At 64.8% G+C, this 20,371-nt stretch overlaps 3 protein-coding genes across 3 annotated transcripts; 2 read left to right on the top strand and 1 right to left on the bottom strand.

Annotated features, from left to right (window-relative positions):
• Positions 1–210: 210 nt before the first annotated feature.
• On the top strand, positions 211–7,750 carry TTYH2 (tweety family member 2). The gene is made up of 14 exons (XM_082775172.1): positions 211–445; positions 1,168–1,340; positions 2,419–2,530; positions 3,013–3,233; positions 3,311–3,406; positions 3,486–3,558; positions 3,641–3,710; positions 3,861–3,916; positions 4,010–4,102; positions 4,187–4,279; positions 4,361–4,503; positions 4,591–4,776; positions 4,899–4,977; positions 6,325–7,750. Exons 1-14 carry the CDS (start codon positions 317–319, stop codon positions 6,403–6,405), a joined length of 1,605 nt encoding a protein of 534 aa, XP_082631298.1. The 5' UTR covers positions 211–316; the 3' UTR covers positions 6,406–7,750.
• A 1,134-nt stretch (positions 7,751–8,884) lies between these two features.
• DNAI2 (dynein axonemal intermediate chain 2) lies at positions 8,885–15,565 on the top strand (the record flags this gene model as incomplete). The annotated part of the gene is made up of 13 exons (XM_082774917.1): positions 8,885–9,067; positions 9,604–9,765; positions 9,846–9,967; positions 10,766–10,908; positions 11,482–11,595; positions 12,905–13,044; positions 13,170–13,292; positions 13,684–13,907; positions 14,153–14,288; positions 14,573–14,719; positions 14,895–15,119; positions 15,257–15,352; positions 15,441–15,565. The coding sequence occupies 13 exons, from the start codon at positions 8,885–8,887 to the stop codon at positions 15,444–15,446; spliced, it is 1,821 nt and encodes a 606-aa protein (XP_082631043.1). The 3' UTR covers positions 15,447–15,565.
• Positions 15,566–17,141: 1,576 nt separating this feature from the next.
• BTBD17 (BTB domain containing 17) lies at positions 17,142–20,090 on the bottom strand. Its single transcript, XM_082775187.1, has 3 exons — positions 19,982–20,090; positions 18,791–19,067; positions 17,142–18,288 (listed from the first exon to the last, which is right to left on the bottom strand). Exons 1-3 carry the CDS (start codon positions 20,073–20,075, stop codon positions 17,208–17,210), a joined length of 1,452 nt encoding a protein of 483 aa, XP_082631313.1. The 5' UTR covers positions 20,076–20,090; the 3' UTR covers positions 17,142–17,207.
• Positions 20,091–20,371: the final 281 nt, after the last annotated feature.

The following is a 20,371-nucleotide window of genomic DNA, read 5'->3' as shown; positions in this document are numbered from 1 at the left end:
CTATAACATGCTGTGGCGTTTGATACCCCACACCGCTGGGGCTCGGTGCCCTATAGGGGAGCTCGGTGGGCTCCCCATTCCCGGTGGGGATCGGGGGGCGTGGCCACGAGGTGGGCGTGTCCACAAGGTGGGCGTGGCTTCTCCTAGCAGGGGGCGTGGCCTGGCGGGAGGGGGCGGAGCGCGCGGCGTGGCGGCGCGCCACTCCCCCCCACCACCACCACCATCCCGCCCCGCTATCGGCGGCCCCGTCCCGGTGCCGGTGCCGGGTCCCGGTGCGGGTCGGGGTCCCGGTGGCGGTGCCGGTGCCGTCCCGGCCATGCCGCCCTCCCGTGCCGATTACCTGGCGCCCTGGTGGGCGGCCTGGCTGCACGGGGTGCCGCACCGCGACCTGCGCCTGCAGCCCGTGCCCGCCGCCTTCCGCCCAAGGGACCCCGAATACCAGCAGGTACCGACCCCCCCCCCCGGTTCCTGACCCCCCCGTCCCGGTTCGTGACCCCCCGTCCCGGTTCGTGACCCCCCTCTCGGTTCCTGACCCCCCCGTGTCCCCCTCCCGGTTCGTTATCCCCCTCTTCGTGCCCCCCCCCCCCCTCCTGTAGGACCCCCCCCGGGGCTCGGTCCCCCCCCATCGTCGTGTTAACGGAGGGGGGGACACGCATGCAGCCCCCCCCCCCCGATAACGGGGCCTCGCTTCCCTCCCGGTGATGCTCCCCCCCCCCCCCTATCTGAGCTGTATCGGGTCCCGATGTGGGGCAGGGGCTGTGCGAGCCCCCAGCTGTACTGGGGGAACTGGGGGTACTGGGGGGGGGGGGAGGCAGCGTTGAGCACTCGCTGCAGCCCCCCCCCAGCATCCCTGGCTCCCCACCCTGTGTCCTGCACAAGGGGGGGCACAGCAGGGACAATGGGGGGGGAGCAGGGACAAGGGGGCACAGCAGGGACAAGGAGTGGGGGCAGTGGGGACAATTTGGGGGCAGCAGGGACAAGGGGGGGGGCAGTGAGGACAAGGGGGGGGGCAGCGGGGACAGGGACGGTGCCGCTTCCTCTTTCCTCCCTGTGACCGTCCCGTGGGGAGCCCGGGGACGCGGTGGAATCACCCCCCCGGGGGAGCAGGACCCGGGGGGTGCTGAGCGTCCCCGTGTGTCCCCCCCCCCGGTCTCTTTTCCTCCCCAGTCGTTGCTGTTCCTGGGCTTGGTGGCCGCCGTCTGCCTCGGCCTCAACCTCCTCTTCCTCACCTCCTACCTGCTCTGCCTCTGCTGCTGCAAGAGGGACGAGGAGCCCGACACCAAGCGGCCCCACGCCTGCTGTGTCACCTGGGTGGCCGTCACCGCCGGGCTCATCTGCTGGTGAGACCGGGGAGGGGGCCCTGCCACCGCGTCCCCCCCCCAAACCATTCAGATTTGGCTGCTGGAGGCTTAAATATTGTCCCCAACCCCCCCCCCCCCGTGGCCGTGCTGGGCACCCCTGGGTCCCCATCCCCTCGTGGCCATGCCGGGCACCCCCTGGTCCCTGTCCCTGTCCCCCCCCCCCGTGGCCGTGCCGCCCTCCCAGTTAATCCCAGTCTGCAGCAGCGGGGCCGGGTGCTTAATCCCAGCACGGAGCAGATGGCGGGCGGCAGCGTGACCCAGCTGGCAGCCCCCCTGCGGGGCTGCCCTTAATTGCGGCCGCAGCAATTAAGGCGGGGGGCTCTCCTGCAGCCGCCAGCGCTCCGTTCCTTCACCCTGCCCACCCTCAGGAGCCCCCCCATGAGCCCCCCATCCCATGCCGGGGCCGGGCTGGGCCAGCACGCGGCCGCTTTTCGTCCTGCTCCAGACAAAGGCTTTCTTTTTGCCCGGGCAGTGTCCGGCCCCGAACGCTTCCCGGAGCAGGCAAACGTCACTCCTGAGCTCGGCGTGCTCGCCCTGTGATCGCTCCCCCAGCCCCGGGGGCACACATTTATGCACGGTGCTCGCCGACCCCCCCCAGCCCCACAATCTGTGACCCCCACCCCAAAATATTAGAGCCCGGCGGGGGCTGCTTGGAGCCGCGAGAGCCTTTAGGGACCCCATGGGGGCTGAACGGTGCCGCGTGCGGTGTTTTTATGGGCAGGGAGGGGGGCAGGGAGAGGCTCTGAGCTCTGCCCACGCTGCTGCTCCTCACCGGTGGGTTTCTTCCAGCGGGTTCCCCAAATTTGCCTTGCCTTGAGCAGCTCCGGGTTCGGGTGTCCCCATACCCTGCGGTCACCCCATAGCGGTGCCATCCCCATTGCGGTGCCGTCCCCATTGCGGTGCCATCCCCATCTCCCCAGGCTCTGCAGCAGGGTCTGCCGCCACCAGGCTGCTCCGGGGAGCCCCCCTTTCCCCTCCCCGTGTCCCCACAGCCCCGAGGTATTGGGGTGAGCCTTCCCCCCCTCCCTAACCCTCGCTCCCCGCTCTGTCCCCGCAGCACGGCCGTCGGCATCGGCTTTTATGGGAACAGCGAGACCAACGATGGGGTCTACCAGCTGCTCTACGCCCTGGAGAACGCCAACCACACCCTGACCGGCATCGACACGCTGGTAGGGCTGCGGGGCAGGGACCCCCGACCCCCTTTGAGCCCCTGGGGGCTGCTCTGCCTTCCCGCAGCTCCTCCCCACCCTCTTTGGGGGGAAAAAAAGGCACTGGGAAACCTGGAACGGGGCCGGTGCTCCCGCTGCGGTGTTGGGGGGCTGCAGGGGACCCTCCCCAGCCCTGCAGCAGGGCTGAGCCCCCGAGGCCGAGCGCGGGAGGCTGACGTCAGCCCCACAGAATGGGGCCTTTGTGCCTTGTTATCCACGCCGGGGCCGTCCCCGCCGGGCTTCTGCCACCCTTCCCCTTCCCTGCTGCACCCCTGGGCGCCACCGTCGATTTGGGGACCCAAATATTTGATTTTGGAGGGCGTCAGCCTGCCCGGCTCTCATTAGGACCCCCCTAAACCCATCCTCGGCCGGGCGTCACCCTCCATCCGTGCCCCCCAACCCCTTCCCAGCCACGCTGACCCCTCGCTGCGCCCCGTCCGCAGGTAGCGGGCAGCACGCAGCGGCTGCAGGGGGGGCTGGAGCAGCACCTGGGGAGGCTGAGCGAGGTGCTGGCCCCCCGGGCCGACTACCTGCAGACCCTCAAGTTCCTACAGCAGCTGGCCGCCGGCGTGGTCCTGCAGCTCTCGGGGCTGCCCTCCTGGCACGGGGTCAGCGCCCAGCTCACCGCGCTCGCCGCCCGCGCCGCCTACGTGGAGTATTACCGGTGAGCCCCCAACCCCGAGCACCCCCTTCCTTTCCAGGGGGGGCTACCAGCTGACGGTGGCCTTCCTCTGCGCCCAGGTGGCTGGCCTACCTCCTCTTCTTCATCCTCGTCCTCACCGTCTGCCTGCTGGGCTGCCTGGGGCTGGCCAAGCGCTCCCGCTGCCTCCTCGCCGTGTGAGTGCCGCGGGGGGCCGGGTGCTGGGTGCCCCCCCGTGGGGCCGTGCCGCGCTGCTCACCCCTCGCATCCCCGCAGGATGCTGTGCTGTGGGCTCCTCACCCTCGTCCTCAGCTGGGCTTCCACGGCCCTGGACGCGGCGGCGGCGGTGGTGAGTGGGTGTTTTAGGGTGGGGGTGGTGCAGCTCAGAGCCCTCCCGGCCCCCCCACCGTGCTCCGTCTCGTCCCCCGCAGGGCACCAGCGACTTCTGCGTGGCCCCGGACAAGTTCATCATGAACCAGACAGAGAGCGAGATCAGCGCGGGTAAGGACCGGCCACGGGGCACCCCAGTGCTCCCCAAAATTGCCCTGGGGTCTCAAGGGGGCCGTGCTCCACGCTGAGCCCCCTCCCCCACGCTGCTTTCAACCCCCCGGGGGGGCTCACGCTGCTTTGCTGCCTCCGTTTGCTTTGCAGAGGTGGCTCACTACTACCTGTACTGCGAGCAGAGCCTGAGCAACCCCTTCCAGCAGGTATGGGGGGGCGCAGAGACCCTCAGGGTGGGGGCCAGGCGGGCGGTGGGCCCTAATAATCCCCCTGCTGTTCCCCCCCCCCCCTCCCCGCAGGCTCTCACCGTCTTCCAGCGCTCGCTCACCACCATGCAGATCCAGACCCAGGGGCTGATCCAGTTCGCTCTGCCCCTCTTCCCCACGGCTGAGGTATGGGGTGAGGGGGGGTGTGTGGGGGTCACCCCTCCACGCTCCAACGCTTTTCTCACCCCCCTCCCTCCCCATTCCCTGCAGAAAGACCTCCTGGGGGTCCAGCAGCTCCTCAACGCCTCGGAGACCAGCCTGCACCAGCTCACGGCCATGCTGGACTGCCGGGGGCTGCACAAGGTGGGCAGGGGGCCGGGGCGGGCACGGGCAGCTCCCAGGGCTCCCCTTAACCCCCCCCAAAAACTTTTTGTCCTGCCGCAGGACTACCTGGACGCCCTCATCGGCATCTGCTACGACGGGGTGGAAGGGCTGCTCTACCTCGTCCTCTTCTCCCTGCTGGTGGCCGCCTCCTTCTCCACCATCATCTGCGCCGCACCGCGCGCCTGGAAGCACTTGGCGGGCAGGTAAGCCTGAAGAGCCCCCCCCCACCTTGCTTTTATCCCCCCCACACGCACCCTGGGGGTGATTTTGGTGTCCTCACCCCCTCGCAGGGACCGGGACTACGACGACATGGACGAGGAGGACCCCTTCAACCCGCAGGCGCGCCGCATCGCCGCCCACAACCCGGCGCGGGGGCAGCTCCGCAGCTTCTGCAGCTACAGCAGCAGCCTGGGCAGCCAGAGCAGCCTGCACCCCCCCACGCAGACCATCTCCAACGCCCCCGTCTCTGAGTACATGTGAGACCAAATTTTCCCCCCCCCTGTGAGACCCCAATTTTCCCCCAGGGGGTCCCTGGGGATTGCAGGGCTCGCCCTGCGCCCCACTCTGAGGTGTTTTTTTTTTTCCCTCCCCCCCCCAGGAACCAAGCCGTGCTCTTCGGGGGGAACCCACGCTACGAGAACGTGCCCCTGATCGGCAGGGGGTCTCCCCCCCCCACGGTACGGCGGGAGGCTGAGGCCAAATCCTTTTTGTGAGGGGGTGTGGGGGGTGCCCAGGAGCCCCTGGGGGCAGCCAGAAGCTTCCAGCATCCTGGGGGGGCTCCGTTTTGGGGAAGGGGCCGGGTGAGCTGCACCCCCTCCCCTCCTGTGCATCCCTCTTGCCCGCCCTGCTAACCCAGTTCCTCCCCGGCCCGGGGGGGGGCTGCAGGGGGACGTTACCCACCACACGCTCGGAGGAGACCGAAATAGCCTCCCCTCGCCGTCTGCTTCATTTTTTAATTTATTCCCAGACTTTTGAAGGGCGCTTTCTGCATGTTCACCTTTCCCCACCGTTTATTTGACACCCCCCCCCCCCGCCTGTTAACACCTGCTTTATTTATTTATTTATTTGTCTGTTTGTTTCTCGTTTTGTTTTGTTTCGCATCAATTATTTTGGAGCTAAGTTGCCCATCAAGAGTAAGTCCGGCCGCCTCGTTCCCCCTCGTGCTCCTTGGGGGCAGCAGCTGGGGGTTCCCGTCCTCAGCTTCCCTCTTAGATCCCATCCCTTCCCCGGGGGGCTGTGTTTTGTCCCCAGGGGCTGCATTTTGTCCCCAAGCCCTGGAGACATTTGGTTTGCAGTTCCCCTGTGCCCAGGGGCTGGAAGTGCTCCCCATCTCCATCCCCTTCCCTCCTCAGCCCTGCTCTCCTCCCTCCCGTTCTGGCATTATTTAATCTGCTTCGGTGCCCACCTCCAATGTACTCGCTCCTCTCCGTGCCAGCTTGTCCCTTGCGGGCACGGTGGTGGCACCACGATGGTGCTCGGGGGCTGCCATGTGGCTCGGGGGGTGCTCGAGGTGCTCCCCCCCCTGCCAGGGACCATTTTTTGCAATCAGGTGAATGCACGGAGCCGCTGCTCTAATCCGATTGCGCAGACCTTGCAGCTGGCAGGGCTGTTCCCGGGGGGGAGGACACGGACGCAGGGATTAATTCGAGCGCTTCTCCCTGCCCTGAATGGTCTCATTTAACCGGGATTCAGATCCCTGAGGAAGGACTTGAGCGGTCCAAAATAACAAACTTGAAATAATCTTCCTTAATGCCTGCCCGGGGATGCCCCCTCCCTGTGGCCCGGTGCTGGAGGAATGTCATTGTGCGCCTGGGGCAGGGGCTGGAGGGGTTTTTTGGGGGGTCTTACCGAAATTCCAGCTGGGGGAGAGGCTGGCGAGACCTTCCCCCAGCCATCAGCACCACAAATTAATTGGGAATTAATACAAAGGGGAAGCGACCTTCCCTCTCCAGTGCTGTGGGATGTGGCTGGGGGTCTCGGGGGGGGGGCTCAGGCCGTGCTAACCGCGTGCCCTCTCCCCGCAGTACTCCCCGAGCATGCGAGCCACCTACCTGTCCGTCACCGATGAGCACGTCAGGCCCTTCAACACCGAGTTCCCAGCCTAGTGCTGGCCCCGAGCCGCTCCTGGGAGCAGAAGAAGCCCCCGGCGCTCCCGTGACGGAAACCAAAGACCCCCGGCTCCCCGCGCCACGGGTCCGGGGCAGCCCCCCCGGGAGAGGCGGTCGAGCTGTTGGCTGATGGAGCCCCTCAGGCCCCGCTCTCCTCCCTCGGCAGCTTCTGCTGGCTCTCACGTCTTCCTGCCTGCCTTACGGGACGCGTCCCGGCACTCACAGCAGGTCTCCGGCCGGCAGCGGGGCTGCTGCTGCGCCTCCGGGGCTGGGGGTGGGTCGTGCCCACCGCCTTCTCCCCCTTCCCACCCGTGCCAGCTTTGGGGTTTTCATGCCACGGATGGGGGCCGCGTTTTGGCTTCCTTTTTTTTTTCTGGAGGGGAAAGACTGAGGCTGTGGGCTGCCTGCCCCGCGTGCTCCTTCACCCCCGTAGCAATGCAGACCCAACCACTAGTGATCCCAGCGCCTTCCCCGCCGTCCCCCCTGCTGCCCCCTGGCCCTGGGTTTGGGGTGTGGGATGGGGATGGTTTTGGCCTTGCTGTTTTTCCTGTGCTTCGTGTCTGGGTTTTACGAGTTACCTGCAGGGCTGAGGCGCGGTGCGGCTCGCTGCCTCTGCTCCAGCTCGGTTTTCCTGCAGCACACGGTGGCCGGAGGTGTTCGGCTGGGCTGTGGGCATTTTTGGACAGCTCTGCTCCCTGGGGCAGGCTCCCCTCTTTGGTGCAGGATGGCTCTGGGGTAACCACAACCCCCTCGGAGAGGTTTAGGGACTACTCAGGCATCCCCAGAGCAGGATTCAGCCCTGCGGCTGGCTGTGCCAAGAGGGGAAGGGACATCCCCACCGTCCTGCCTGGCATTGCCAAGGCTTCGGGCTAAGCAAGGGCTCAGCTCCTGGGATGGAGCCAGGGAGAACCAGCAGGGGCTAAACCAGATCCTTTGTGGCTGCTCATTTTGGCGTGGGCTGCCCCAAAAACCTCCAGGCTCCCGTGTTGCTGGTGTTGGTCGTCCATCCCTCCCTGCTCCCTGCTCAGCTTCGCCCTGAGCACGGGCTGCCCGCGGGGCAAGCAGAACCCTGCTGGGTTATTACTTGATGGCAGTGACTCACTGTGTCTTTTAAAGATAACTTGTACATATCCTCTCGTCCCCCCTTACATGTGACTAGCATTACGTGCTGTTGGAACTTCCCGTTTTTTGTTTGTTTTTTTTTTAATTATTTTTATTTTTGCTTTTAACGTTTTGGTGTAACGGTACTGGTAGCAGAGCTGTTTCTCGACACGTGTGAACTAACCTCATTAGGGCTCCTGGGAGGAGTGGGAGTCCTGCCTGATTTGTATGTGCCCTTGAGGGGAAAAGACAATAAACACTTGTACTAAACTCATTTTCTTTTTGCTTTCTCAGGGCTCACACGCACTTGCCCCTGGTCAGGTCTCTGCACCCACCCCAGTGTGCCTGGCTCTGCGGGGCTGGGGGCTCCTTATGGCTGGGAAAGCAGCCCACTGCAGATATTGGGCCATGCATTTCTTCTTCACAGCTGAAGCAGTTTTTAATGGGGCTCAAATCTTGTGTCTGCACCCCTGGGGCTTGCACTGGTGTCAGCTCCAGCAGCAACAGGGGGGTGGCACGGGCTGTGGGTGCACGAGGGGTGCATGGAGGTGCCATGGGGGGGCCAGGCAGTGTGGTTGATGGGACATTTAACATTTAACTAATATTAAAGCTGGGCAGCGTGTTGGTGTTGGGTCACAGCTCGTGCTGTGGCCGCTCTCCTCTCAGAGCCGGCCTTGGCACACTTGGGGACAAGTTGAGCACCGGGCAAGCCCTGGGGACACGGGGGTCCCCCCTCTGCCACCTCCACGACCCTAAATATTGCACAGGGTCCTGTGGCTGGGTGTTGAGGCCATCGGGCACGGTTCTGCCACATCTGCCCGTGAGCTGCAGCCGCCCCAGCACCTCCGGCACCTCTGGGACCAGGAGAGGGCCAGGGCTGGGTGCCAGAGGGGACGAGGCCATGGCTGCTGCCCCACCAAGGGGACGTTGCCAGTGTCCCCCCTGCTCCACGCAGAGCCCCGCAGGGCTGCAGGCGCCGCGTCCTGGCCCAGTTGGTTCCACCCTGGCACAGATTAGGAAGCTGCTTTGCCTTGGGGAGCTGCTGCTGCGTGCTAATCACCAAGCCTCATTAACCACGCTCTGCCCTCCCAAGATGGCGGCGGGCAGAGGACACCTCCCCTGCCTTGACCTTCCCAAGATGGCGGCGGCGGCGGCACGTGACCTCGGGCTCCCGTTGCCAGGCAACGGAGGACGCGGACCGGGCCGGGCCGAGCCGTACTGGGCCGTACCGGGCCGTACCGGGCTGTATCGGGCCGTACTGGGCTGTATCGGGCCGTACTGGGCTGTACGGGGCTGTACCGGGCTGTACTGGGCTGTACCGGACTGTACTGGGCTGTACTGGGCCATACCGGGCTGTACCGGGCTGGGTCTGGCCATGGAGATCGTCCACATCTACACCAGGCGGCGCAGCGATTTCGGGCGGCCCTGCTACTTCTCAGACCGGCCGGCCGAGGTGTGCGTGGACATCCAGCCCGACCCCAGCCTGGCCGAGGCCTTCGTGCTGCGCTGCCCCGTGGACACCCCCGTGCAGCATGGCAGCGAGATGTCGGAGCATGAGGTGTGCGGTCAGGAGGGGGACGGGGTGTTTTGCCTCCTTCTTCCATCACCTTGTTCCTCCATCCCCTCCTTCGCCTCCTTCCTTCATCCCCTCATTCCTCCGTCACCTTGTTCCTTCATTGCCTCATTCATTCATCACCTCCTTCCTCCATTTCTTTGTACCTCCATCACCTCATACCTCTATCACCTCATTCCTCCATCCCCTTGTTCCTCCATCCCCTCGTTCCTTTATCACCTCATTCATTCATCGCCTCCTTCCTCTGTTTATTTGTGCCTCCATCACTTCATACCTCTACCACCTTGTTCCTCCATTGCCTCGTTCCTCCATTGCTTTGTGACTCCATCACCTTATTCCTCCATCGCCTCCTTCCTCCATCGCCTTGTTCCTCCATCACCTCATTCCTCCACCACCTTGTTTCTCCATCACCTCATTCCTCCATCGCCTTGTTCCTCCAGCACTTTGTTCCTCCATCACCTCGTTCCTCCAGCACTTTGTACCTCCATCATCCCAGCCCCACACTCTTCCTCTCCCCGCAGGTCAACACGGAGCGGGTGGAGGTGGAAACCCGCGGCGTGAACCACGTGGAGGGCGGCTGGCCCAAGGACATCAACCCCCAGGAGATGGAGCAGACGGCCCGCTTTCGGAAGAAGGTGGAGAAGGAGGAGAACTACGTCAACACCATCGTGCACCTTGGCACCGTGAGGCCCTGACCGCCCCCCAGCCCCTCTGTGGCTGCCCCCCGCGCGGCGGCACAGCCTCAGCAGCTCTGTGCCCGCAGCTGATGGAGCACTGCGTCAGGCAGAACAACGCCATCGACATCTATGAGGAGTACTTTGGCGAGGAGGAGGAGGCAGAGATGGAGGATGAGTTCCCCTCTGCCAAAACCATCAATGTCATCAGGTAAAACCATCAATGTCATCAGGTAGTGCTGCTGGCTGTGCTGGACCAAGGTGTTTGCCAGGCTCTGTAGTGCCACAGCAGGCGGCTGCATGAGCTGAGCCCTCTGTTCAACTGCCCTGGAGGGAAGGCAGAGGAAATCCAGCAGTATTAGGATCGGTTTATGGATGGGCAGACCTGCTACAACCCCGCATAGAATCATTAGGGTTGGAAAAGCCCTCCAAGATCAGCTGGTCCAACCATCCCCCTACCACCAGCACCCACTAAACCATGTCCCCAAGCACCACGTCCAACCTTTCCTTGAACACCCCCAGGGACAGGGACTCCACCACCTCTCTGGAAAACCCATCCCAACACCTGACTGCTCTTTGAGTACCTTCACACACTCCATCTGTTCCTCCCCCCTCTGCCCTGCCCAAGCACTTTGGAGACAAATGCCACAGTCCAGGGATGGCTGCAGCTCTGAGCATCCTCTAACAGCTCTTTAGACAGGAACCTTTTTTTTTTTAGTGCCTCAAAGATCATTTCTAAATGTCAGGGGCTGCTAGGCCATTTCAAGAAGTCAGATCCAGTAACGTAATTGGATTCTTAGAAATGTGTAACTGGAAAGACTTTATTAAATCATCAACTCTTCTTCCCCCACCCAGCCCCCAGGAGAATCGTTTCCTGCACTCGATGCTGGAGAGCTGTAGCTTGTTTTAATTGTGATTCCCACAGCTTCCTTTGGGAGACGGCATCCCCAGGGCACGTTGGAACTGTTAACAAACTAACATCTTTTTTTGATGTCCTGTTACCAAAAAGGGATCCAAACATCACGAAGAGGACAGCCGCACATCTCTCCTGGCACCCTGACAGATGCAAGAAGCTGGCAGTGGCTTATTCCTGCCTGGAGTTCCAGCAAAGCACGGAAGACATGAGCCTGGACTCGTACATCTGGGACCTCGGTAAGGGAATGAGAGAACTCACCAGTCGGTAATGGTGCTGCTGCGGAAGCACTTTGAGCCTTCAAAGCATCTCACGGATGTAACAAAGCCTCACGACACTCCAGGGGGGGAGGAACAGGGGTTCGGTTTCTGCTTTGCCCACAGATCAATGTAAAGAAGGGCAGAAATGGGACCTGAAAGCTGGCCAACAGGTGGAAAACAACCACTAAAATCCCGCTACATGACTTCATGAGCTCGAGCGCCCGCCACCACAACAGGCAGCTGAGCCACACGTCTCTTATGTGGTTCGTGTGTTTCTGTGGCTTGCTTGTGCTTGATTAAGAAAGGAAGAGGCAGCACAAGATCAGGCTGAGAATTGTCCCGTTCTGTCAAAGAATGTCTCAAAATTGTTGTGTTTTGGAGTAAAAAATGCAAAGAAGGGGGGTCAGAGTACCAGGGGTCTGTCCTTAGGCGAGGACAGGTCACTTCTCATCCTTGACGTGCGGTGCCAAGAGGCTGGTTTGGAGGTGGGGTGCTGCACTCCAGGCTGTCCGTGTGCTCAGAGTTTTTTTTTTACTCGTTCCCTCTCGGCAGAGAACCCCAACAAGCCACAGCTGGTCCTCAAGCCGTCGTCCCCTCTGGTGAGCCTGGAATACAACCCCAAGGACGCGCACATCCTGGTGGGAGGATGCTACAACGGGCAGCTGGGTGAGGAAGAAGGGTTGTGTGTGAGGCTGTGCTAACAAGGTTTCAGCTTCGTTTTAATTCAGCAGGAGCCTGGCTCCGGCACCGCCACGTCACAAGCGACAGAATGGCAGTAAGGCTGCAGCTGGGAATATCTTGAGGATGGCTTGAAGCCCCGGGGCTTGGTGTGCAGAGAGAGGCACGTGCTGAGCCGAGCAGCATGTGGAATGAGGGAAGGGCAGGGCAGAGTGCCTAGGGGGGCTCGATTTCTTCGGGGATTCACCCAGGAAGCTCCAGAGGGGCTGGTGTGTGAGTGGGGACTGGGCAGGGGTGCGCAGGCACTCAGGGCAGCCAGAGCTCAGGATCAGAAGCAGGATCAGGCCACCGAGCAGCACCGGCGCCGTGCTCCTGCATCACCCGCTGCCCCCAATGTTTGTGTGGCAAAAGCCCAGAAGAGCTGCTTCGTTCACTGAACTGCTCCCGTGCTGCTGCTTCATGTGCCTGGAAGAGAGCCCCCGTTTGCCAGCTTCATTTTATGGCTCTGTTATTTACTTGGCCACGCGAGCCCTTTGATTTAATTGCTCTCATTTCGATGCTTTCCTTGCCATTTGCAGCAGCGATCGGATCTGACAGGGCATGCATCACGGGGCTGTTACCGCGCGCTCCGCAGGTGATGGAGGGGAGGGGATTTCACCCCGGCCTCCCCAGGCGTGCGGCGCTGGCCCAGCGGAGCTCCCACTGTCACATCCCATCGCCTAATTAAAAATGAGCGAGGGGGAGCACGCACGGCTCGCTGCCACCACGGCCCAGCCACCCAACCGAGGACAGTCCTTGCGCCCTGACCTGTCCTCTGCTGTCAGAGGCAGGGAGAGGGATGGGTGGATGTCTGCTGCGGCCCCCCCAGAGACCTGCCTTCATCAGGCACTGCCCCTAGGGCACGCAGGAGGGGGAGCGCAGCCAGGGTCAGGTCACACAGGGTGGTTCTGAGCAGCGCCGAGCATAAAATCTGCTCGTTGGGGTGCTGCTTCCACCACGTCTGCTCCTGCTGCAACCCCTTGTGCGGAGCTGGGGGGGGAGCTGGGAGGATTAATTGCCTCTGGGGTCGTAGTGCATCTGCTGCAGAGATGATCAGCGGAGAAATGCTGCGGCTGTTAATAGGTTGCTGCTGCCTAGCGTGGCATTTGCAGAAAGTGCAAATCGTGCCTCCCTTCGGAGTGGGCCCCCCTGTGAGTGATTGCAGCAGCGGAGTCCCAGCCCGGGGGGCATTTGTTTGGTTCTGGGGAGCCAGGCAAGGCAGCTGGTGCAGATTTTGACGGCTCCTTTTCTTTTGCAGCTTACTGGGACACCAGGAAAGGGGGGCTGCCCGTGGAGGTGTCCACCGTGGAGGCCAGCCACAGGGACCCCGTGTACGGCGCGATCTGGCTGCAGTCCAAAACGGGCACCGAGTGCTTCTCAGCATCCACCGATGGGCAGGTAGAGGGCAGGGGGCAGGGAAAGGGCTGGGCACACACACACACACACACACAGCAGCTGCCCGGCTCCCACAGCACCCACAACCGAGCAGGATCGGCCCCTGCCCCGCAGCATCTCTCCTGCAGGTGCTGTGGTGGGACATCCGCAAGCTCTCCGAGCCCACCGAGACGCTGGTCTTGGACATCACGCGCCAGGGGCTGCTGGAGAACGCTCTGGGTGCCATCACGCTGGAGTTCGAGCCCACCATGGTGAGATCCCTGCCCTGCCACTGCTCCTCCTTGCTCACAATTAATCCCAAAGTGGCAGGAGTGGGACCAAACCCGACCCCAGCAGGGCGGGCAGTGCCAGGTCACCCCCAGGGGCAGGGCTGCAGGGGAGCAGCACACGAGGGATGCGCAGAGGGAGCCCTGGAGCACGGTGCTGCAGCTGGCAGCAGGTTCTCACCCGAATTTGGGAGTCGGTGTGCTCCCAAAGCACGGGGGCCTTGCTGGCAGCTGGTCCCTGAAGCCCCCCGATCATGATGTGCCCCAGGGCTTTGTCACTGTCTGCTCGGGCAGCAGAGCCCTTCACTGCCCAACTGTCCCCTGAAGAGTGGGGTCCCCGGGTCCCCAGCCTGCTGACGGCTTCTCTCTCCCTCAGCCCACCAAGTTCATGGTGGGCACAGAGCAGGGCATCGTCATCACCTGCAACCGCAAGGCCAAGACACCCCCCGAAAAAATCGCCGGCACCTACAGCGGCCATCACGGGCCCGTCTACGCCCTGACCAGGAACCCTTTGTACCCCAAAATCTTCCTGACGGTCGGCGACTGGACTGCTCGCATCTGGTCCGAGGAGGCCAAGGAGTCGTCGATTATGTGGACCAAGTAGGTGGCAGCGTGCGCCCTGTAAAAAATCCTCCTGCTCTGTGGAAGAGCACGGCCGGGGCAGGTGAGCAGCAGGGTCTGCGCCCAGGTGGAGGTGGTGGGACTGAGCCAGAGGTGCTGGAGCAGAGACAGCCCGGGCTAAAATCATGTGCTGGAGGCTCTGTGCACAGCAGCAGTGCTTGAACGAGGGGATTTGGGGCCGGGAGCCCGTCCCGTGGCACCCAGCAGCACGGGGTCCCCGTCAGGTACCACCTCTCCTACCTGACGGCCGGCTGCTGGAGCACCGTGAGGCCGGCTGTGTTCTTCACGACCAAGATGGACGGGACCCTGGACGTTTGGGATTTCCTCTTCAAGCAGAACGACCCCTCCCTCAGCCTGAAGGTTGGGCCCCACGGATCCTCTTCCATCCCTCGGGGGGAGCATGGGCACCGCCGCGGGGCACGGAGTGGGCATCGCCCGGGGATGGGGTGAGGAGATGGGGGCCGTGCAGGGCTCTGGGTGTGCTCCATCAAGCAGCAGCTGTCCCCCACAACCCTTGGGGCCCAAAATTTTGCACGCAGGCTCCTGTTACTGGGCAGCACGTGGGTTTGCTTGGCCAGGTCTGCCTGCCCCGAGGCAGCAGGTAAAGGCTGAGCGCTGCTACCCACCCGTCCTCCCCTCCCCAGATCTGCGACGAGCCCCTCTCCAGCCTGCGCCTGCAGGACAACGGGTGCATCGTGGGCTGCGGCTCGAAACTGGGCACCATCACCCTGCTGGAGATCTCCTCCGGGCTCTGCACCCTGCAGAGGAATGAGAAGAACCTGGCCAACGCCGTAAGTAGGAACCGGAGCGGCTGGATGCGCGCACAGCAGCGCTCTCAGTGCTGCCAGCGTGTGGCTGCCTGCTTGGTCACTGCTGCCCTCGAGCCCTGCTCTGCTCGCACAGCACTGGGCACAGCCGTGTCCCCATGGGGTCCCCTGCACCCCTCAGCCCTCCTTTCTGCCCCAGATGTTTGAACGGGAGACGAAGAGGGAGAAAATCCTGGAGGCGAGGCACCGGGAGATGCGGCTGAAGGAGCGCGCCAGGTCGGAGGGTCAGGACGCAGAAGCGGAGGAGATTCCGGAGGAGAGCCCCCAAGAGGCACTGGACAGAGCCCAGAAGGAATTCTTTGAGGTTATTGAAGCGGAGCTGCAGAGGAGGGCAAGGGCAGAGGCACAGCACCTAGACGGCAAGGTACCGGCAGCAGCACGGACCCGCAGCTGCAGGGGGCTCCGAAATCCCCCGGGGAGCCCCCCCCTGGCTGCCCGGTGCCACGGGAACAGGGAGTGGGGGAACCGGGCAGGGGACGTGGGGCAGCCTCTGCCTTTCAGGTTAAAAAGCAGGCGGGAGAGGAGGCGGTGGTGCAGGGTGAGGAGAGCGAGCTGCCCAAGTATGAGGAAGAGAGCGAGGAAAAGGATGCTGCCAAGGTGAGCTCCCTGCAGCCTCACACCCCGCTCCTGGGGGTCTCTGCCTCCATGGGGCAGCCCCCGGACCCCCCGCCCGCTCTCCCCACAGGAGTAGCAGCGGAGCCAGGCCCGGTGGATCGCACAGAAACCGTGGAGCTGTGCACAGATGCTCCTTGGCCCTTTGCCCTCCCGATTTTATTTTTCCTCTAGCGTGAATAAACAGCAGCTCCCCGCCTCACGCTTCCTGTTTTGTCCCGCCAGGGCCGAGCAGGGGGTGGGAAGGCGGCGGTGTCCTTTCTCCCTTCCACCTCCCCTCTTGCACAGCAGAGCCCCCCCGGGATGGAGCAGCAGCCGGGTGCCCCGTGGGGCGTCCCCAGCCCCAGGAGCAGAGCACCCCGCAGCGGCAGCGGGGTCCCAGGGCAGACGAAGCCCCCCTCGCCCCACCAGCTGCTTCACCCCCTCCTCACGAGAGCCGCCTGCGGTGCTGGGGGCCGGGGTTATCAGCGCTGGGTAAACACAGCCCGGCTGTTATCACGGAGCCACCGAGCTGGAGGATTTTCCCCCGGTCAATTATTAACGAGCTGCCCGCTGTGCTCACCCTAAAACACGGCTGGTGGCCGGGGATGGGGCTGCCGGGGGGGGGAAGCGTCCGTGCTATGGGGCTGGATCCTTCCCAAACACTGCTCTGGGCATGGGGGGCCCAAAGGGATGTGTGGGGACAGGGTTTGTGGCCCCCAGACCCCAGCTGAGCACCGCTGCTGCCCCATTGTGCTGGGGGGGCTCGGTGGAAGCAGGGCAGCTTTTTTTTTTTTGAGGTTTGCCTTACCAGAAAGGTCAAAATCTGCATGGCAACGGGAAGCAGCAGGGATGCTGGCAGCTGTGATGGGGTCAGCCTTGGGGTCCCCCTGCCCTGGCATCACCCGCAAGCTGGGGGGGTTGGGGACAGTGCGGGTGGGGCCCCAAAAAGGGACAAAAAAGGGTCCCTGTGGTGTGCCAGCACCACAAAGCGACTCAGGGTGCACGGGCAGCGGGCACCTTGGGTGCTGCGCTCACAGAGGTGCCTTTGTGCCCCTCGGCACCGCGCACAAAGCTGGCTCTGAGCCCCGGCCCGGGGACAAAGGGACACTGAGGAGCACAAAGGGCCCCGCGCCGCCAGCACCGGGACCGGCCCCGCACCTTCTGCTCCCCGGCACGGAGCCGGCAGCAGCAAAGCAGAGGGGGTGGCACCGAGTCTAGGAGGGCTCAGACCCCTTGGGGAGCGCAGGGTCCCCAGGGTGCCCCTGGCACTGTCCCTGCTGGGGCCGGCCACGCCGCTCTCCCCGTGCCAAACCTCTGCTGAAGCCGGGACCCGAGCCCCCCGGGGGCACACAGCGATCCCATCCCGGTCCTGCCCGTCCCCAGGGGCTGGAGGAGGCCCCAAAGACGCCCCCGCGATCCCCGTGCTTGTTTTCTGCTTTTATTAGGAAGGGGTAAGGGGTGCCCGGGCGGGGGTGAGGCGGCTGCAGGCTGCGAGTGGGGGCAGCACCCCACAAGTGTCCTCTGCCGGGGGAGGCAGCGGGGACCCCCCTGCCCTGCCACGCTCCAAGCTGTGACCGTGGGGGCTGCGGGGTGGCACTACGGGGGCTGTCCCTGTCCCCACCCCAGTGCCCCTTGGCACAGCACAGGCTGAGCCCCCGGCTGCGCGTTTCCAGAGCTCCCTGCAGGCACACGGGGACGGCGATGGGGACATTGGGTGGCACTGGGACGGCCGGGCAGGGGTGGGCACCCCCGGCACGGGGACCTCTGTCTACCTACAAAACGGGGAGGGAGGGAGGGGGCTGGAGAGGCAGAGCCCCGTGCACCCAGTCCGGCGACAGCGGGGCAGGGCTGGTCCCCGCTACTTCTTGGCCTTGATGAGGGAGTGGTAAACGGGCTTGACGATGATGTGCAGGTGCAGGGAGTTGTCGATGAGGTACTCGGAGGTGCGCTTCTGCAGGTCGGCGTGGGCGAGGAAATCGGCCGCCTCGTCCGAGCTCTGGTGGAAGCTGTAGGCGTGCTTGACCAGCACGCGGCCCTGCTGCCGCACGCCCACCAGCACCGTCTTCTGGAAGCTGACGCCGGCAAAATCGGGGCTGCTCATGGCCGGGGTGACAACGAGGCGCGGGCGGCCGTCCTCGATGCGCGCCGCCTGGACGGCGCCCGACACCGAGTCCGAGTAGACGGGGCGCAGGCTGACGGGCAGCCAGCGCGGCGAGAAGAGCGCGTTCCAGGTCAGCCTCTTGCCGGCGTCGTGGCTGCTGGGCCCCAGCTGGGTCTGGAAGCTGGTGCTGCGGTCGTCCCGCGCCGGGTTGTTGATGACCCACTGGGAGCCCCAGCTGGGCGCGAGGTAGTTGCGGGGCAGGAACATGCTGCAGTTGACGTCGAAGTACTTGGCGAAGTGCAAGGGGGAGGCGGCGTGGAACTGGAAGGCTTGGAAGAGGAGGTCCCGCACGGCGCCGTGGTGCCGCGCCAGCACCGCCGACTGCGCCTGCAGCCGGAACAGCTGGCTGGGGGCGATCATGGGGTAGCGGATGGCGCGCAGCACCCGCTCGGCCACCGCCTCCTCGGGCTGCCGCCGGCTCAGCCAGCTCTCCACGGCGGTGTAGAGCTCCAGCTCGCTGTGCAGCACCAGGTCGGAGCGCTCCAGCAGCAGCAGCAGCAGCTCCACGCTGACCGAAGCCCACTCGGCGCTGCTCAGCACGGCCGAAAGGTTCCAGGCCAGGAACTGGAGGCAGCTCTCCTGCAGCGCCGTGTCCCCGACGCGCACGGCGTAGTGGTACCAGCCCACCACGTGGCCCTGGCTCGACTCGCTGGCCAGGTGGCTCCTCATGTAGTCGGCCACGCCGCGCTGCAGCCCCCACACCCGGTACTTGCTGGCCAGCTGGTGCATGGGGATGGCCTGGTGCAGCAGGATGGAGACCCCCCCGCAGTACAGGTACCTGGGGCGGAGCGTGGCGCGGTGACACTGCTGTCCCCTGGTCCTTTTCCCATCCCTCTGCACAGCCCCATGCTCCAGCAGGTCCCCGGGGGATCACCCTCCCTCCTCGGCTGCACCCTGCAGCATCCCCACCCTGCAGGGTCCCCACGGTCCCCGGTGGCGTCGTCCCCACTTGGCTGCACCCCTCCTGCTGTCCCCATCCTGGGAGGTCTTTGTGGTTCCCAAGGGAGCATCTCCTCCTCCTCAGCTCATCCCTTTGGGCATCCCCATCCCAAAAACTCCCCATTGTCCCCAGGGGAACCTCTCCCTCCTTGGCTGCATCCCCCAGGCCATCCCCATCCCACAAAGCCCCCGCTATCCCCAGGGGAACATCTCCCTCCTCAGCTCATCCCTTTGGGCATCCCCATCCCCCAAAACTCCCCACTTTCCCTAGGGGAACACCTCCCTCCTTGGCATCCCCCCCCCGGACCTCCCCATCCCGCGGGGTCCCCCCCGGCGCACACCTGATGAACTTCTCGAAGAGCGCGGCGGTCTCGGGGGGCTCGTGCAGGGTGACGACGCTCTGGTTGCGCAGGAGACCCTCAAAGACCTCGCTCTGGAGGCTGAGCAGCAGCTGGTGGGTGTGGAAGACCTTGGCCTCGTCGGAGGCAGCCGTGCGCACCCGCAGCACCGAGTCGCTGCCGTTGCCGTTCTGCAGCAGCTCCTGCAGCCGCTGCAGCAGCGTCAGCGAGTGGTTGATGGTGGCAGCCGTGGCGTCGCCCCCGAGCTCGGCTCTCTGGGCTGCGGGGAGGTGGGAGAGTCACAGCCCCTTGGCACGGGGGTGGCCGGGGGAGCCCGGCGTTGTGCACGTCCTCCCCGCGCTCCTCCCCGTGCCAAAAGGCTGGCCGGTGCCAAGGGGGCGTGGGGAGGGCGAGGGGACGTGGGGACAGTGGTGTCCCTGGGAGCCAACAAGCTGCCGTTCCGCAGCAGCGGGGTTGGGACCACCGTGTCCCAGGCTGGGCCGTGCTGGGAAATGGCCCCGTGCCGGGCAGGGCTGGCTCCCAGCCCGGGCTGCCAGCCCCCGTCCTGTCCCCGACGCGAGCAGAGCCTGCCCTGGGCACTGCCCCAGACCCCCAGCATCCTGGGCGGGCTGGCACGGGGGGGCACACGAGGGCTGGTGGCTTTGGGGGGGCTCCCTGAGCTCCAGGAAGGGGCTGGGGGTGCCAACAGCCCTGGCACTGCCGTGGGTGGGGGCACGTCTCCCACCTTCCCCCCAGAGCATCTTTCCCCTGGGGAATTTGGCTCCGTCTCTCAAATCTGCTGCTTGCCGGCCGGCGATCCCGCAGATTACCCATCCCAGTTTACCCAGATTACCCATCCCAGTTTACCCAGATTACCCATCCCAGCACCAGCTTAATCCCGGCTGAGCGGGGATCAGGGAGGCGATCGCAGCCCCTCACCCCGCGGCGCCTGACCACCGGGCAGCGGGGAGCCCAGCCCTCGCCCCCAGGCACCTCCCGGCCACCACGGGCACGTCGAGGAGCCACATCCAGCCCTCCCCGTGCCACCACGGCTGCCGGAGAGCCGCGCCCAGCCCCCCGTGACCCCCACCAGCCCCCCACCCCGTGCCCAACCCCACCCCGGCACACGGCGAGGGCAGCGGGGCTGCGACCCCGGGACCCCTCCACGCCTCCCCCGGCTGCGACCACCCTTACCGGCCTGCACGGTGAGGAGGAGGAGGAGGAAGGCAGTGGCCGTGGAGCCCCAGCGATGAGCGGCCACGGGCCGTGCGCCCGTCAGCCTCCCCATGGCTTCGCAAGAGCATCTGCCGGCGGCGCGGGCGCGCGGTGCCCGCCGGGGCTTATGTAGGCCACGAGCCCTCCCAGCCCTCCCAGCCCGCGCCGCCACATCGATTGGTGGAAACTGGGACCCGCCGTTACCACGGGAACGGCTCCCAGCCCCAATCCATCCCACCCTGGCCCCCCCCCCCCCCCCCTTCTTTATCCTGCATCCCCCCGGGGTGTCGTGCCGGGGGTGCCCCGGTGAGCCCCGGGCACGGTGCGGGGTCGGCACCGCTCGCCCACGGCACCGGTGCGCCACGGTGC

Source organism: Aythya marila (genome assembly GCF_965140915.1).
Source record: "Aythya marila genome assembly, chromosome: 18".
Lineage (NCBI taxonomy): Eukaryota > Metazoa > Chordata > Aves > Anseriformes > Anatidae > Aythya > Aythya marila.
The sequence above is the reverse complement of the archived record's forward strand: the minus strand, read 5'-3'. Positions and strand labels throughout refer to the sequence as shown.

What these genes read in the sequence shown, in the direction of transcription:
- TTYH2 (XM_082775172.1), top strand. Translation starts at nt 317, where the DNA reads ATGCCGCCCTCCCGTGCCGATTACCTGGCGCCCTGGTGGGCGGCCTGG. An exon ending in TGGACGCGGCGGCGGCGGTG is followed by an intron (nt 3,559 to 3,640) that starts GTGAGTGGGTGT and finishes CGTCCCCCGCAG; the next exon opens with GGCACCAGCGACTTCTGCGT. An exon ending in GGGGGTCTCCCCCCCCCACG is followed by an intron (nt 4,978 to 6,324) that starts GTACGGCGGGAG and finishes CTCTCCCCGCAG; the next exon opens with TACTCCCCGAGCATGCGAGC.
- BTBD17 (XM_082775187.1), bottom strand. Translation starts at nt 20,075, where the DNA reads ATGGGGAGGCTGACGGGCGCACGGCCCGTGGCCGCTCATCGCTGGGGC. An exon ending in CCTCCTCACCGTGCAGGCCG is followed by an intron (nt 19,068 to 19,981) that starts GTAAGGGTGGTC and finishes ACCTCCCCGCAG; the next exon opens with CCCAGAGAGCCGAGCTCGGG. An exon ending in CTCTTCGAGAAGTTCATCAG is followed by an intron (nt 18,289 to 18,790) that starts GTGTGCGCCGGG and finishes GCTCCGCCCCAG; the next exon opens with GTACCTGTACTGCGGGGGGG.